General features: G+C 39.1%; 1 protein-coding gene across 10 annotated transcripts in view; it reads right to left on the bottom strand.

The window, feature by feature from the left end:
* Positions 1-254: 254 nt before the first annotated feature.
* Positions 255-17,393, bottom strand: part of LOC127579967 (transmembrane channel-like protein 6) — an 87,125-nt gene continuing 69,986 nt past the window's right edge. For 9 of the 10 annotated variants that reach the window (XM_052033073.1, XM_052033071.1, XM_052033069.1 and 6 more), the window contains 9 exons: positions 15,595-15,679; positions 14,505-14,602; positions 13,278-13,373; positions 12,497-12,572; positions 11,284-11,417; positions 8,792-8,968; positions 6,495-6,573; positions 5,395-5,490; positions 256-3,714 (listed from right to left, as the gene is read on the bottom strand). In XM_052033073.1, coding sequence (XP_051889033.1) covers positions 3,709-3,714; positions 5,395-5,490; positions 6,495-6,573; positions 8,792-8,968; positions 11,284-11,417; positions 12,497-12,572; positions 13,278-13,373; positions 14,505-14,602; positions 15,595-15,679 — 847 coding nt within the window. In that variant the 3' untranslated portion in view covers positions 256-3,708. Of the gene's footprint in view, positions 3,715-5,394; positions 5,491-6,494; positions 6,574-8,791; positions 8,969-11,283; positions 11,418-12,496; positions 12,573-13,277; positions 13,374-14,504; positions 14,603-15,594; positions 15,680-17,393 lie in introns of all 10 variants that reach the window. The other variant, XM_052033078.1, reaches the window with a different exon arrangement.

Raw genomic sequence — 17,393 nt, 5'->3', positions numbered from 1 at the left:
TTACTCCCACCAGTCAATCCTTACAATTGACATTGCAAGAACTCGACTGATGCTCCGACGTTTCCTAACCCCAGCCTAGGCCACTTTTCATAACTATCCCACTTCCCTACCTGTATTCCTCTGCTAGGTCTGCAATGGCAGAGTTACCAGAGGAAAAGCCTCGGTATGCATTTTCACACACAATCAACAATATTTGCACCTTGGACCTCATGCGTACTATTACCTTGTACTAAAGACGCATTGGCATTCCCGGAGCATCACCAATTTAGCATGCCTTTTTAGGCCAGCAAGAATTCCATGACTTGTATTACCAATTTATTTACTGTATCTGAGAAACTCAGATGCACAGCAATCTAGAAAAGTAGGATTACAATTGGTAAAGGTGTTTTAAAAAGCCAATGGCATCCTTTTATAGAAAAAAAAACATGCATTGAATACAAAAGCAAATGGCAAAATTTACTCTGTATACATATAGCAATATCCAAGAAAGTAACAAGTGAGGGATGTCATCACAAGAAACTAAAAGAACTGGCCCCTTTCCAACAGAATTGATGTGATGAGTAGGTACTAAGTATAACAAAATTTATCTCTATGACAAAAAAATGAAAAGAGCAATTAGGTGATTGATGATCGAGGACAGAATTATTGTCAGAAATATTGGAATTAGCAAAGCATGTAATAGCTCTCAAAAGTGGATGAAAACATGGAAAAAAAATGGTGTGGAAAAGAATCAAAGCCAAATGAACAGGAGAAAATTATTACTCTCACAGCACACCTTTATGATTGGCTGACTGGCCTTTTCTCTCTGCTTTGAATCTGATTTTACATGCTTTGATATTACACAGTTAGTGGTGTACAATATTTCTAATTGCTGTACATTGTTTTGCTGTTCACTGCAATTAGGTTGTAACAGTGAAAAACAAGAATGTCATTGATCATGCTTTTACAGCTCTGCAAAAGTAAAAGGCAGGAAATTAATAAATACAGAGGCAGAGAAAAGAGACACTGAGTTAATGTTCCAGGTTGATAACCTTTCATTGGCATCCATGTTAACATAATCTCTCTGGTACCCATGCCAATATTTTACAGGCATCTCATATGATTATTGCTAAAATGAAGTATGTCCTGCAAGCTGAAGGTGTACCGTGTGCACTCATTAACAAAGGAACTTTTGTGTTTCTCTATTATGTTTGCAATGAATGGATTTAATCAGACTTCATTTAATATAAGAATATTACTTGCTAAACTACTGGCCATGTTTGCACATTTTCTGATTTGAAGCTGGCACATAAGTTATACAAAAGACTATGCAGATACATAGCATACAGGCATCAAAAATATAGAATGCTTGTATAGAAAGAAACAAATACATCGCCACACAGATATATGCATGCAAATATTGGATTTATGGCACCTTAAATGATGTTAGAAATGAGATTTTCCAAGACAACAAACAAATTTCAAGTTTCAGTACATTTTAAGAATTCAGTTCATTTTAGTAATGTAGGATGCATCTCCGAGATTGATTCGGTGACACATAATGAAGTTTGATTGCAGTGCATCATTTTACATGGTGGGCATTAAAAAAAAGTTCATTTTGGCCAGCGTTGAACCATACTTGGGATTGGGGTGCAAGTATAATTTTCTTATTAAAATTCAACAACAAATGCTCTGTTGACAAAACTCTATTGTTTAGCCCTTTATACAAATAAATATAAACATACAGAAATGTAGTTACATTTGACAGAATATTCTATACTTATGTACATTGACTGCACAGCCCCAAATAATTAGGCACTAAATGATTCAAAAGAAAAGAACATTTAAAATCTGGTGCAATTGGTTATCAGGTGCAGGCAACAAATGCCAGTCACCACAGTTTAAAATAGTGGTATTTTGTACATGTATTCCTCTTCAATGACCAATTGCAATTTACTGTATTGAAAGCCATTGAACTAGCATGAAAAACATGTTGAACATAGAACCCACTTTTGAAGTGTGCCATTGTGCAGTATTTAAAAAAAAGGGGCAATTCAGAATACTTTTTCACTCATCGGCTCAGATGGATAATAAACAAATTTTTTTAATCGTCCACCTAAACTTATCATTTGGTAGATAATTACATGTCAAAGGGAAGAGCTGCAGTATCAGTTTGATCCTGAAATGTGCAAAACCAATGTGAGTTAAAGTAGTTTCCAATATGAATATAAATACGTAAAAGAGTTAGATTTCAAACACAGTCCTTGTCTAATTAACAACATTTGCAGATTGCTGTGGAGGTATCTGCCAGATCAGCTCTCCTGGTCTTCGTAGAGCAGTCAGTATCTCACTTCAGAATTTTAAACAAAGGGAGAATACCAACAGTTTGTTCCAGATTATGTAAACTACCGATGTAAAAAAAGTCCCTCAGTACATTGCAACAGTATTTTATTCTTTGTCACTTTGAAGTGAGCATTCATGTTTACAAATGCAGTAGAAATAAACTATTGGAAATTTAGATGAATTCATTATGCTACATAAAAGGTTTTTTTTAAAGCTATGTTCTTGTTTGAAAAGTGAATTATAAGCCAAAGAATATAGCTGAAAGTCACATTGAAATAAATGTAATACTTTGCACCATGTATTTGGCCATTACCACCAATATTAGATGAAGCCTCGGACCCCTCCAGAACCACGCACTTTCAGAGAAACTCACTGAATCCTGACTAATTCTAGCACTTGTTAATCAGTTTAATTTAGAACTTTACTCAGATGCAAATTCTCAGAATCCGCAGCTGTCATTAGGACTGACCCAGACCCTGAATAAACAGCAGAGGGAGCCTACCACTTTACAAACTACCTACCCACCTCCCCCATCAATCATCTCCTGCCCCATCTATGGAAGAGGCTGTGGCCTGATGAGTCACCTCAGAACCCACAATGCCAGAGAGGAAACAAGACATCCTTAATCCTGGGGGACTGTCTAGGAGTAGATAAAACAGACTGATTTTTATCACCCAAGTGACATAGTCCAATGAACTAAAATAGACACACCTGTAATAGGTACTACAATATAATTGATAGGGATTTGTGCAAGTGGTTGTTGTTGCTTTGGTTCCATTTTTGGATAATGGACAACCATAGATTTACCAATGTAAAGTGCAGATGCGTATATAAACAAAAAGAACAATTACAGGCATCAAGTAAAAATTCACAGTCAGGTTGTAACTGCTTTTCCAGTTTTTTGCACCGTCAATGTTAGTTACATAACCAGTGGTGATTTCTTCTTCCCTTCTAGTAATCATCAGGATGAAACTATTCCATGAGAAAGATGTAAAAAGCTTTGAGAAATAAACTGTAATGTATTCTCATAGCCAGGAAAATTCTTAACCAAATATTGATCATCTTCTTCTCAGAAGAATTCTTCTATCTTTACTTCAAAAGAGAAACAGTAAATTGCTCTTAAAAATAAAAGTTTGTTGAATGGTGAGATCCAGCATGTCAGAAGAACACTCAACTTTGCTCTCAGAGACCTGGATTTAAACTTCAACACGGAAAAATAGATAATTCTGTTAGATACAAGAATCCCTTCTGGAATCAGTTTTCATTTCAATGTCTTCAGTTACATGTGTGATTTGCTCCTCCAAGTTATGTTCTAGGCAATAGGATGAAACTTAACCCCATCTTGTGTATCGCCTTCCTCAGAGACGGTTTGTTCTTTACAGAGGATCAAACCTTGTAAAGAATGGGGGGAAAAAATTGAATTAGTTTAGGTAAGTTATGGAAAGGAACAAGGAACAATCATTTGAGAAGATACTCATCTGGAAGGCAGTTAATATTAGTAAGCTGAAAAAGGGATCTAGTCCAGGTGAACTGAAGTATGGATTTGCCTAGAAAAGTGGTAATGGAAATGATAAACATATTGTGGCAGGAAGGGATAGCACAAAACTAAAAGTAAATCAGTAGATCAGACTAGAATTACAAAAATAACAAAAGAACAAAGCTAAAGGTTCTGTAACTAGGCACACATAGCATTTGAAAAGCAGATGAACTGCTGGCACAAATACAAATAAATATGAACTGAGAGCCATTACAGAAACACAGCTGTAAAATGACATAGACTGGGATCTGAATATTGAAGAGTACATGACGTTTAGGAAGGATAGGAAGCTCGAAAGACACGGAGGAGTGGATGTGATAATTAATGACGGTGTCTTAGCACAATAGACAGAGATGACCTAAGTTCAGGAAACGAGGATGTAGAAGGGGTTTGGGTAGGGATGAGAAGTAAACACTTGCTATGATCTGAAATGCTCTGTATGAAAGACTGGTGGAAGCAAGCAAATCCCAAATTTCAAAGGGAATTTGGATATTTACTTGAAAATATTTGCAGGCTAGAAGGGAACAAATTTCAAAGTGCTAACACATGCACAATGGACCCACTAACATAGCACCATACCATATGATTCCAACAGTGGTCGTGAGGGCTGGAATGAAGAGGGAAAAAAAAGCATTTTTATAGCCTCTTTCATGACCTCAGGATGTCCCAAAGTTTGTTAAAATCAATAAAGTCCCTTTCAGTATAGTGACCAATGTAACATGTGATTCCTTGGGGTATGGGGTAGGGTAATACACACACCCCATGATATTCAGACTTAAAGAATTTCCATAAGATCCAAAAGGTTAGCACCAATGGGATCCAAGGCATATTGGATCTTCCAAACCTGGAAGACTAGGGTAAGGACAGAAAGGTTTAGAGAGATCTGAGGAAGAATCTTTCACCCAGAGGATGCCTAAGTGAGTGATGGAAGCAGGTACTCTCACAATGTTTAAAACTATCTAGACAAGCGCTTGAATTGCCAGGCATTGAAGGCTGGTAAATGGGATTAGTGTAGGTCGGTATTGGTAGTTGCCATGGAGCTAGGGCTTTACTCTTTGGAGAGAAGGAGGATGAGGGGAGACGTGATAGAGGTGTACAAAATATTAAGAGGAATAGATAGAGTAGACAGCCAGCGCCTCTTCCCCAAGGCACCAATACAAGAGGGCATGGCTTTAAAGTAATGGGTGGGAAGTTCAAGGGAGATATCGGAGGGAGGTTTTTCACCCAGAGAGTGGTTGGGGCATGGAATGTGCTGCCTGGGGTAGTGGTGGAGGCAGGTACACTGGTCAAGTTCAAGAGATTGTTAGATAAGCATATGGAGGAATTTAAAATAGGGGGATATGTTGGAGGAAGGGGTTAGATAGTCTTAAGCAAGGTTTAAAGGTCGGGACAACATGGTGGGCTGAAGGGCCTGTATTGTACTGTATTGTTCTATGGTTCTATGGACATAGTAGGTCTAAGGACCTGTTTCTGTGCTGTATAGCTATGATTCTATCCAAAACTGAGAAACACATTTAGAAAACAAATCCAGTTACCTCAGTTTCCTCTTGCATTTGCTTTTTCTGAGATTTAAATTTCTTTTTGTTGAAATCTTTAAGTTTGCCAATAAGAAATTTTTTGTCATCCCCCTCCTGTGTCAAAAAATAATTTGTACATTATGTGTTAGTGTGGAACATCACAACTTACATAATAATTCACTGAAAATATGCAGTCAGTTCAATTCAGCTCAAAGTAAGTGGAAAATCTGGGAGAGAGCACACTTGCTGGAAATTAAAACCCAGAACCTTTCAAGTCTGTGCTGAAACTCACTCTTCACCAGTCTTCAAGACAATAAAGCCATTGATTTAACCTTTAACAATGTGGAGCAATCCTTTGTAATATATAAATCAAATTACAACTTAAGATGATGTATTTGCATTTATAATAAGAGGTATCATTCTTAATGGGTACCCTGCCAAATGAAATCTTCAACTAATAATTGAAACAATTTCCCAGATTAATTTAATTGTGTTCACATTTATCAGGACATTTCAACAGACAGGTGGGTTAGCAGCACAGCGTTAAGATAAATGGCAATGGGAAAAGAGGCGAGACGAGTAAAGACCTGTGAAGTACTGCCTGACACAGTGATGGAAATAGAGTCAATCATTTTCAAAGCAAAACTGGGTATATGCACAAAAAGAAAAAAAAAACATATTCAGGGCAACGGGAACAGTTCCAGGAATGGAACTAATTGGATGGCTCCTTTAAATAGCTGGAACATTCATGAAATGCTGAATATATTTTGTATCCTAAGGCAATTTTTTTAAACATAGGATCACTGATGTCCTATGACTATCACAAATGTACTTCATAAATATTTGAAGACTTTGAAATTTCTTTCTCCGCTAATATAGCAGATCTAGTGACCTAATAAAGCCATCAATTCCATTTTAATGATTTAGACAAGAACTTGATGACCTACAATGCGTATTGACAATAATTTTTGACAATGCTCTTCAATTTAATTCTTTGTAGATTGCATGGTTCTATTACCATCCACATATCTAAAATAAATAACCGTTTCAGCGAAGGTGGCTGATATGCATTAACAAGAACAATAAAATGTACAGTGATCAAAGTTCCAGATACTTACATTCCTAATTTGTTCATTTAATAATTTAATTATCTTCCTTTGACCATCCAGAACTTGCCAGTGGAAATAAATTACTATACTAAAAGAGAAAGTTAGATTGCTAAATCTTGAATTGAATATACAAAGCTTCAGTTATACTGTGGAAAACATGACATTGGATACTAACTAGTACACCACAACAGACTGAACATCCTTTTATTTATACGCTGGCACAGAGTCCAAAATCACAATCACATTTTCATTCTTTTTTTTGGTATGTGGTATTTGGCTTTCTGCCCAGATTACTACAGTGATTTATACTTATTTTATTATTGCTTGAACAAAAAAAAGTAACTAATGCAGGAATTCTAATATTCATCATAACCCTTAATAAAACTAATCACTGTCAAGTAAAACTTGGCAAGGGCAAATTATATCACTTTCAAATAACAAAACTATACAGTTGTGTTGTGTGGACTTGGCTGTTTTCTGAGAGCTTACTAGAGCTCATTGAGTTGGAAAGGAAAAAAATGTGAAACTACAAGTTTGGACTTAATTACCGTAGATCTTCAAATAATTATTTTGCACTCCAGTGGGGCATTACAAATCATAAACCCAATGAATTGTTCATACCTGCTTTTACTAAGATTGCATATTTGTTGCATCATACTAAATGGCACAGATCCTATACTATAGTCAGTGTTCAGTCATGCATTTGTTGGCTCTCATCCTGGACCCAAGGACTGGCTCTGCTATGGGGAGGACATTAACATGATTAAGCAGAAGGGTTTGGATTAAGATTTGCCCTGCTAAGTGGTGGAAAGAGCACATCATCTCACAAACTACCTGCCCCTCCTGTCAGCTACCTCCTCCTCCTTCTGTGGAAGAGTGTGTTTCTGATATTGGCTTCACAACTCATGAAACCGGAGTGGAAACAAGTCATCCTGGATCCTGAGGGATACCCACAGAAGAGAAGGATAAGGATCATGCTGTGTTACACTGGACTTCAGATCAAGACCAAGTGACCATTGGCAGTGGTTGGACTCCTGCCATCAACAGTTCCACAGAAGGCCGTCAGCAGAGGTGCAACGTGCAGAGCCTGCAATGAGAGGTTGTTGATAGATCTGACTATCAGCATATCAGATGACCCCCCAGCTATAACTGGAACTTTAATACTCGAACCTTGTGCAACATACGTGCAACTGCAGGTCTTTATTCTTTTTCTTCAACTTTTAAGAGGTGCAAGCCCAAGACTTCAGCAGAGGTGTAGCCAGGCTCCTCTGACTGCTTTACCAAGGAACTTATGGGGAGCCTTGCCAAAAGTTGCTCTTCCCAAATGTGACATAAAGCAGTCTCAGCCACTGGAAATCATGTCTGTCTAAGGAATGCCCACACAGCAACACTTAGAACAGAGTTTCAGCTTTCATCTTCCCTTTTACCATCATTGCTCTCTTGACTAAGCCACCTTTCCTCACTTGTATGGAGCTGGAGAACACTTTGTGGTGTGATGAAGGCCAAGTTTAAGGTATCAGCATGCAAGCCAGTGATGAATACATGCCTGTAACCATGTTGCTGCTGCATTTGATGCTCCATGCAAGTGGCTACTCTTTTCATGCACAAACACCAGTGTGAAGACCTGCTATATTATGCACTTTTTTTCAGTAAGACTTCTTCACACATCTGAAGTACAGCTGATATCGCAAATATTCTGCTGTCACTCCAAAAATATCCCATCCAACAAAGGTCACTGAAATAAATCTGAATCAGCCAGCAAGGGGGTTCTACTGCCCCCTGACGCAGATTCTCAAGTTGTGCCTACGGACTCCACCAACTACTCATTTGTGACATGAAAGCTACCAAAGGAAAACCAGCTGACTGACTTTTTGGTGTCACAGAAGGGCGAGTATCTGAGCTGGTACGTGGTCTGCACAAATTCTTTGATGATGCACCTTCAGTTGAATAGTCACCGGCAGTCACCTGAACCAGCCAATCCAACTGTCAGCCCTTATTAACCTGGGCATTGCAATCTTCATCTCAGAATACCTCTGGCCCGGTGGTATTTACTAGGCACCTTATACTGATTTTAAATATTATTTTTATAATTTTACAACGTATTCTGTATGTCCATCAAAATCAACAAAGTTATATACATTTTTTATCCTTTAATCATGGGCATTTTACTAATTAATACCAATAACATTTCAAATAACAGAGATTCAAAGCAATAGTATTAATTGATACTTCTGGCAACAATTTTATTAGCTTTAGTGGAATATATACATTTTATAACAGTGAACTTATCAGAAGTGTAAACTTACAGAAGGATGCCTGATGCGAAAAGGAAGAAAAAAGGATTTTCCACCAAGTATTTGTGAATCCATGGAAACCAGATAAATTTAGAATCTTTACTCTCCAGCTGATTCATCCAAATCTTTGCAGAATCATACATGTTATTCAGCGTTCGGAAGGGACCACACGTTTGTGATGGTTTTACACTAATTTAAAAGTAAATAAAAAAATAGGCAAACTTAGTTCAGGTAATACTCACAGTTCTAAGTAAATTTCAGGGGCATACATAAAGATGGCAGTTAATGGTGCAGCTCGCCTTTAATTCATAAGAACATAAGAAATAGGAGCTTGAATAGGCCACCTGGCCTGTCGAGCCTGCTCTGCCATTCAATAAGATGGACTCATCACCATGGACTCACTGTTGACTCAGCTCCACCTACCTGCCTTTTCTGCGTAACCCTTAATTCCCCTACTATGCAAAAATTTGATGGTGTCTTAAATATATTTAATGAGGTAGCCTCTACTGCTTCTCTGGGCAGAGAATTCCACCGATTCATTACCCTCTGGGAAAAGCAGTTTCTCCTCATCTCTGTCCTAAATCTATTCCCCTGAATCTTGAGGCTATGTCCCCTCGTTCTAGTCTCACCTACCAGTGAAAACAACCTTCCTACTATCTTACCTATCCCTTTCATAATTTTATATGTTTCTATAAGATCCCCTCTCATTCTTCTGAATTCCAGCGAGTATAATCCCAGACAACTTAATCTCTCCTCACAGGCTAACCCCCTCATCTCCGGAATCAACCTGGTGAACCTCCTCTGCACGCCTCCAAAGCCAGTATATCTTTTCTCCAGTAAGGAGACCAGAACTGCGTGCAGTACTCCAGGTGCTGCCTCAACAGTACCCTGTACAGTTACAGCATAATCACCCTGCTCTTAAATTCAATCCCTCTAGCAATGAAGGCCAACATTCCATTTGCTTTCTTGATAACCTGTTGCACCTGCAAACCAACCTTCTGCGATTCATGCACCAGCACTTCCAAGTCCCTATGCACAACAGCATGCTGCAATCTTTTACCATCTAAGTAATAATCTGATCTTTTATTTTTCCTTCCAAAGTGGATGACATCACATTTACCAACATTGTACTCCATCTGCCAGACCCTTGCCCACTCGCTTAACCTATCTATATCTCTCTGCAGACTCTCCACATCCTCTGCACAATTTGTTTTTCCACTCAATTTCATGTCATCAGTAAACTTAGACACACTACATTTGGTTCTCTCTTTCAAATCGTTAATGTATGTCATGAACAGTTGCAGGCCCAGCACCGACCCCTGTGGCATCCACTCTCCATTGATTGCCAACCAGAGAAACACCCATTTATCCCAATTCTCAGCCTTCTATTGGTTACCAATCCTCTATCCATGTTAATACATCACCCCCGACTCCATGCATCCTTATCTTATGGATAATTCTTTTATGCAGCACCTTGTTGATTGCCTTCTGGAAATCCAAGTATACAACATCCACCTGTTCCCCTCTATCCACCGTGCTCATTATATCCTCAAAGAACACCAGTAAGTTTGTCAAAGAGGACCTGTCCTTCCTGAATCCATGCTATATCCGCTTGATGGAACCACTTCTATCCAGATGTCTCGCTATTTCTTCCTTAATGATAATTTTCCTGACAGCAGACGTTAAGCTAACTGGTCTGTAGTTCCCACCTTTTGCCTACATCCTTTTTTAAACAGTGGCATGACATTCACTGTCTTCCAATCCACTGGGACCTGCCCAGAGTCCAGAGGACTTTGGTAAATTATCACAAACGCATCTACTATAACTTCCACCATTTCTTTCAGTACCCTGGAATGCATCCCATTTCACCTGCTCATCACAAAGAAGTATTGCTCATGCTCTGTAAATTGTAATGAGTGCATCTGATAAATAATCCATGGGTAAAATCAAAGTGAATGCTGCTGTAACCTGTCAGAAAAGGTATATAACAAGGACTAGTGCTAAGAGTATATTATCTAAAATTTCTGGTACATCAGCACAGCAGACAAACGGCAGGGCAAGTGTTAATTTTACACTGGTAATAATCTTAAAATTAAGATAGAACTAAAGAAAATACAACAAGCTGAGTGCAATGAGTTCAAGTATTTTGAGACACTGCAAACCACAACTTCTACACTCCTTGGAGCTATACATCATCAGCAGACTCAGACCTCTCCAATCCTCACTCATTTACATTTCTATAATTCAAAGAGGAGTGAACTTTCGATGGTGAATCTACATTATATCTATTACATCTATAAGGCAACCCTTGCATTGACAGCTTGGAAGTGGAAAAACCTGAGAATTGCTGGGGAGATTGTAGTGTTGGCTAAACTGCTCTATTCCTGAAGTTACCACGAAGACCATGCAGCACCAAAAGTGAATCCTCTCTTCTGTTTCCTCAACCATTACTTGTGTCATTACTTTCTTAGGACTATTTCTTAAAAAATTAATTCTTTACTTACCGCCATACAGAATAGAGATGAGCAAGAGTGGCTCCAAGGAATGAAGGGAAACACAGAAGACTAATAAAGATTGTCATCATATGAGATGCACGCCAGAGTTTGCGTGGAGGCTGACAGTTCATCATCAAACTAAGCTGAAACACATACAATAATTTTATTAACACAAAGACAACATACCCATTAAGTTCATCCACAGTCTGGTTATGTGACTAAACATTTGGGCAAGTTTTAGTTCCTGGAAGCTCACTGAAGCTCACAGCTTTTGACAGGGTAAAAAAAATTAGGTACATACGAACATACGAATTGGGAGCAGGATTAGACCACGTGGCCACACAAGACTGCTCTGTGATTTAATAAGATCATGGCTGATCTGATTCTTTGAAGTCCCATTTACTCATTGTAACCTTTCATTTTCTAACTCACCGCCCCTTGAAGAGGTGTTCCAAAAACTTACAATGCTCTGAGAGAAAAAAATTTCTCATCTCTATCTTACATGGTCTCTGTCTATCCTTTATTTGTCTGTTCTCGATTCTCCCATAAGAGCAAACATCCTCTCCATCCCCATCTATCAAGACCCCCTTCAGGGTCTTAGACATACAAAGACTGCCAATGATGGTGCCTATCAAGTCAAGGGCAAACCAATCAGCAATGTATTAAATTATATTAGCGGAGGTGAAAGATCCAGAACAGCAAAAAAGATTTGCATTCCTAAAGCAGTTTTAGCACCTTGAAGTTTGAACCCTTGAAGTGCTTTTGAAGTACACTCACTACTTGTAATATAGGAAATACAGCATCCAATTTGCACAACGCAAGCTCCAAAAATTGTGATGCCGATTAAATAATTTCATTTTGTGAATCCGAGGGATGAATTGGCAAGAACAGTATCCCCCTCCTTGCTCTTAATTGAAATAATGCCACAGCATCATTTGTATCCACCTGGGAGAGAGCCAGCTGGGTCTTGTTTAACCTCCAAGTCAAAAGATGGCCCTTCTGACAGTGCAGTCCTCTCTCAGCATTGCCCTAGGTAGCAGCTTAGACTTCTGTGCTCATCCCTCCGGGATGTGCAACCTTTCTGACTCACAGGTATGAGTGCAGCCAACCGCAACACAATCAACTCTTCAAAAAAAAAGACAAAAGCAATTTCTAAAAGTAGGCAATTAACCCAATTGTCAGATATCACTCAATTTTCAACAAATTTGTAAATGAAAATTACCTTTTTAATGTAGAAAACAACAACAAATTTGATGATTTGAATGGCAGGTATCAATGGTGCAAATAACAGACCCACCCTGCAAAAACAAAATATGAATTTAGGCATATAGTCGTAATCCTGACAACTTTTCTCTCTGACACTAACACCACCTGTCTCCTGAACGATTGCAACAAATTGGCTTCCCTTTAGTACCTCTCATAAATAAAGAAAGACTTGCATTTTATAGCAAGTTTTATGACCTCAGGGTATCTCCTAAAATATCTCAAAGAGCTTTACAGTCTTTGCAGTGCTTCGTGAAGTGCAGTCCCCATCTTAATGTGGGAATTATGGTTGTCAATAAGTGCACATACACCCACAAATGCAATGCAAGAAATAATGAGATAATCTATTTTAATGATTCTGGCAAATATATATTGGCCAAACCACAGCAATTTTTCATTGCGAGTTTTGTCAGTAAGCAACAGCAGGTTATTTACATGTGTGGAGATTCATCGTCTACCTCAAAGTTGTACACGTTTCAGGTCTGCACAAATTCTGGGCAATAACAGGGTTTGCATATGTTATCTTCAGCCAGCAGTACGGCAACCCCCACATCAGCACATTTGAGAACAATTAACTCAGCATGGAATGATTCAAACCTGATGTGTGTGATGCACTACCACACCAGCTGGCTGTGTTATCCATTGATTCGCTGGCAAAATCCCACAACATTTAACATTTACCAGCAGATTGTGCTATCATGATTTCAACATCAGTGCAATATAATCAAACATGTTCTTACCATGTGAGGGTCTGTCCATAGATCAAATCCAACACATTCCTGGCAATGTCAAACTCAGGTTTTCTTTTCCGTTTCAGCAGTTTAATACAAACTAATCTGGAGATTGAATAAGAGAGAATCAATTAAAACGATGTAGATTACTCACTAACTTTTCTGAGCCATTTTGTCTTCTGCACACTTAATGAAAGTAGACAGAATGCTGAACAACTGCTGGCATTTCAGGGACTTCAGGAGTGTTCATCTTTTACAAGTTACTACCGGTAAGTAAAAACATGGTAAGTAACCAACGATAATAAGGTTTGTACCATATTCCAGTTGCTGGATGTGCACTCTTGAAGCTTAATGGTTGCTCTTTTAAAAATCAATTGCTTAAGAAAGCATAGTGGCTCGAAGTTCTGTTATGTTATGGAAACAAGATTGAAACTGACTCCAATACTCTGAAAGAGCACTGAGCCAGGTCTAGAGCATCTTTTTCTTTGGAGTAAGGATGTGGGTTCCAACCAGGAGGTGACACTCTTTCAATGGGTAATTGGTTTATTATTGTCACATATACCGAGATAAGTGAAATGCTTTGTCTGCATGCCATCCAGACAGATCATTCCATACACAAGTACACAGAGGTAGTACAAAAGGAAAATAACAGAATGCAGAATATAGTGTTACAGTTATTGAGAAAGTGCAGTGCAGGTAGACAAATAAGGTGCAAGGGCCATGACGAGGTAGACTGAGACATCAAGAGTTTATCTATTCTCATATAGGTCTTTGCAGCTTGTGAGCAACAGACTCAGTGCTTCATTTTCTTAGATGCAGCAGGACTATGGCAGGGAGGCAATGGAAATGAAGAGAGAAAAGGAAACACTCAGACTTTATTAAATGCATCTAATGAATTTTCAATGTCTGGTTAAACTGGGTGCAATATGTGTTAGGAATTATTGTAACATTAATTGTGTGAGGAAAGTACACCAATATTCAGAGCTGAGACAACTACACACCAAAGGAACCAACATTTATGACACCAACTGAAGCTCCGTCAGGTATTCATATAATTAGATGACACTGCCAAAGGCAAGGTACAATTCAATGGAACTGAATAAATTGTTACATATATCTCAGACTAAAAGCAAAGTACATCTTTGGTATCACAACTAGTTTAAAACTTGTGTGGGCTGGAGGACATTCAACAAATATTAGAAGGCAGTAGACAAAAAATCCTCTCATAAAACAAACCTCCAGACGTATTCTCCGAATGCTGTTTCCAGGATAATGAATATAAAATCAACCACCACTAAGCGATATAACTCTTGTCCTACAAAAGTTTCCCAACACTAAAGCAAAAAACAAAGATAAGATGGTTAAGTGTTTAGCAATGACGTGGCACAAAATTTACAAAGCAGGTTTTATTATATTCTCTAATAAAATCCATGAGAATATTAATCAATTATCCTGAGGCCAACTGTGCTGCTGCCACATAGAAGGTCATTAGAATGGAAGTGAATTGTCCACCTAGTTGTTCAGACACCAGTAACATAAAAACTGTGAAGAGCAGCACACAGACTGCCCTGAAACGAAAATACAGTGGAACTTTTCTCTCTACCATAAAAACTTTGATCTCTACGTGCTTTGCCATTCAGTGACAGTGACCAATTCTCCATGTCATTTTCATTTCCCTATCCCTCATCCCCAGATCCTCCATAGCCAGATTCCCTCTTGTACTAAAATTGATCCATATTCATAAAAAAATCGTGACTAAAACAACATATCAATAACAACATTCCTATTTTGGACCACAATGTCATTTAAGAGGATTGGAATAGGCAGAGGAATGCAAACTAAAAGTTAACATCTAGATTATAAGTAGACCAACATCAGGCAATGGTTAAAATTACACTTAAAATCCAACCATGTTTCAACAAAATTCGATGTCAGTAAATAAAGGCAAATTTGCCATGCGTTGAAAAATCAAAATGAATTCTAGTGCAAAAATTGTAAAATATTTACAATTACTAATGCCTTGCGTATCCTTCACACCTGAATACGAATATTAATTGGTAATTGGCTTATCAGTGTCACATGTACCGAGGTACAGTGAAAGGCTTTGTTTGCATGCCATCCAGACAGATCATTCCATACACAAGTACATCAAGGTAGTGCAAAAGGTGAACAATAACAGAATGCAGAATATAGTATCACAGTTATAGAAAAAGGGCAGTGCAGGTAGACAAATGTTTTAATGAAAAGATTATCTAAATAATTGAAGTTTTTTTGGAATAGATGGTGTAAAAACTTGTATTTTAGCCCATTTTTTCTTTAAACTTACTGATATTTCTGTTATTTTTGTGGTATTTCCTCCTATCCAATGAAAACAAAGCAGTCCTATGATGGACATCTTCAACACCAGATTTCTGTATTAAAACAAAATTACATATCAGAGAGGGAAGAACCAGCCTAACTTGGGTCTTGTAAAATGTAGACCCCTTTTGTTTACATTCAGGGCAACATCGATGGAAAGGGCAACTACTGTGGATTTGCCAATTCAACAGAACTAAATATCCACCCTTCAGGCAATTCTGTGGACTTGCTTACAAGAGGCACATTCTGCAGTTATTTCTGGGTCCTTTTGAACAGCAAAGCATTGTCTTTATGTGCTGTGGGCATATGTGGCTGCTTCTTTATTAATTGGTACAACTTCAGATTTAATTACTGAAAAACAAATCCTTAACTAACAGATGAATACATTTGTAGAAAACCTTACAAACTCTCAGTTGACAAGTTATAAGTCACTGATCTACCATAGGACAATGTAGCAACGAAACTCCACATGGCAAAATGCCAAAAATAGTAACAAAGTAAGGGACTGAATAGTTTGATTTGTGGAGTTGGTTGATGGACAAATGTTGGCAAGGACATCAGAACTCTCTTGCCCTTCTTTAAATAGTGCCTTTGATATTTTTGAGTGGTAGGACAGGACCAAGGTTTACCTCAAGATAATACCTCCAGCATGTTAACAATTTTCACTGAAATGTCAATCTAGATCATGCACACAAGTCTCTGGAATGGGGCTTAAACCTTTAACCATCTGATCAAGGGTGGCTATTAGGGTCTGATACTCCAAAACAAATTTTGCTTAAAGGTTAACACAAAAAGGAGCTAGAGGAACTTAACGGATAAGGCAGCACCTATGGGGGGAAATGGACAGTCGATGTCTCGGGTCAAGACCCTTCGTCAGGACTGGAAAGAGGGGAGATAGCCAGTATAAAGACGTGGGGGAAGGGTTGGTGCAAGAGTTGGCGGGTGGTAGGTGGATCCAGGTGAGGAGGGTGATAGGCAGGTGGGGGGGGGGGGAGTTGGAATGATGCAAGAAGCTGGGAGGTGTTAGGTGGGAGTGACAAAGGGTTGAAGAAGACAGAATCTGATGGGAGAGGATAGTGGACCATGGAATAAAGGGAAGGCAGTGGGGAGGGGAAACAGCGGGAGGAATGTGTGGGTGATGGGCAGATGGGGGAGGGGAAAGAGATACGGTGATGGGGGCCAGTGGGATCAGTGAACAAAGAGGGGAACGGACAGAGTGGAGTGGTTACCAGAAGTCTGAGAAATCAATCTTCATGCCGTCAGGTTGGAGACTACTAAGGCGGAATATACGAGGTCCTGTTCCTCTAATCTGTGTCTAGCCTCAACTCGGCAGTGGAGGCGGCCATGGACAGACATGTAGGTGTGGGAATGGGAAACGGAATTAAAATGGCTGGCTACCGGGATATCCTGGCTGGTACGGTGGATGGAGCAAAGGTGCTTGACGAAGCGGTCCCCTGTTCTGTGTCAGGTCTCACCAATGGAAAGGAGGCCGCACCGGGAGCACTGGATGCAATAAATGACACCGATGGATTCACATGTGAAGAACTGCATCATCTGTTTTGGACCCTGAATGGTGGCGAGGGAGAAGGTGCAGGGGCAGGTGTAACACTTAGCACGGTTGCAGGGATAAGTGCCTGGAGGGCGATTGGTGGGGAGGGACAAGCGGACAAGGGGGGGTCATGGAGAGAACAATCCCTGCGGAAAGCAGAGAGAGGAGGGGAAGATGTGCCTGGTGGTGGGATCTCGTTGGAGATGGCAGAAGTTGTG

The sequence above is a fragment of the Pristis pectinata genome, chromosome 18 (genome assembly GCF_009764475.1).
Source record: "Pristis pectinata isolate sPriPec2 chromosome 18, sPriPec2.1.pri, whole genome shotgun sequence".
In the NCBI taxonomy this organism is placed as follows: domain Eukaryota; kingdom Metazoa; phylum Chordata; class Chondrichthyes; order Rhinopristiformes; family Pristidae; genus Pristis; species Pristis pectinata.
This window is presented reverse-complemented; position numbering and strand designations above follow the sequence as displayed.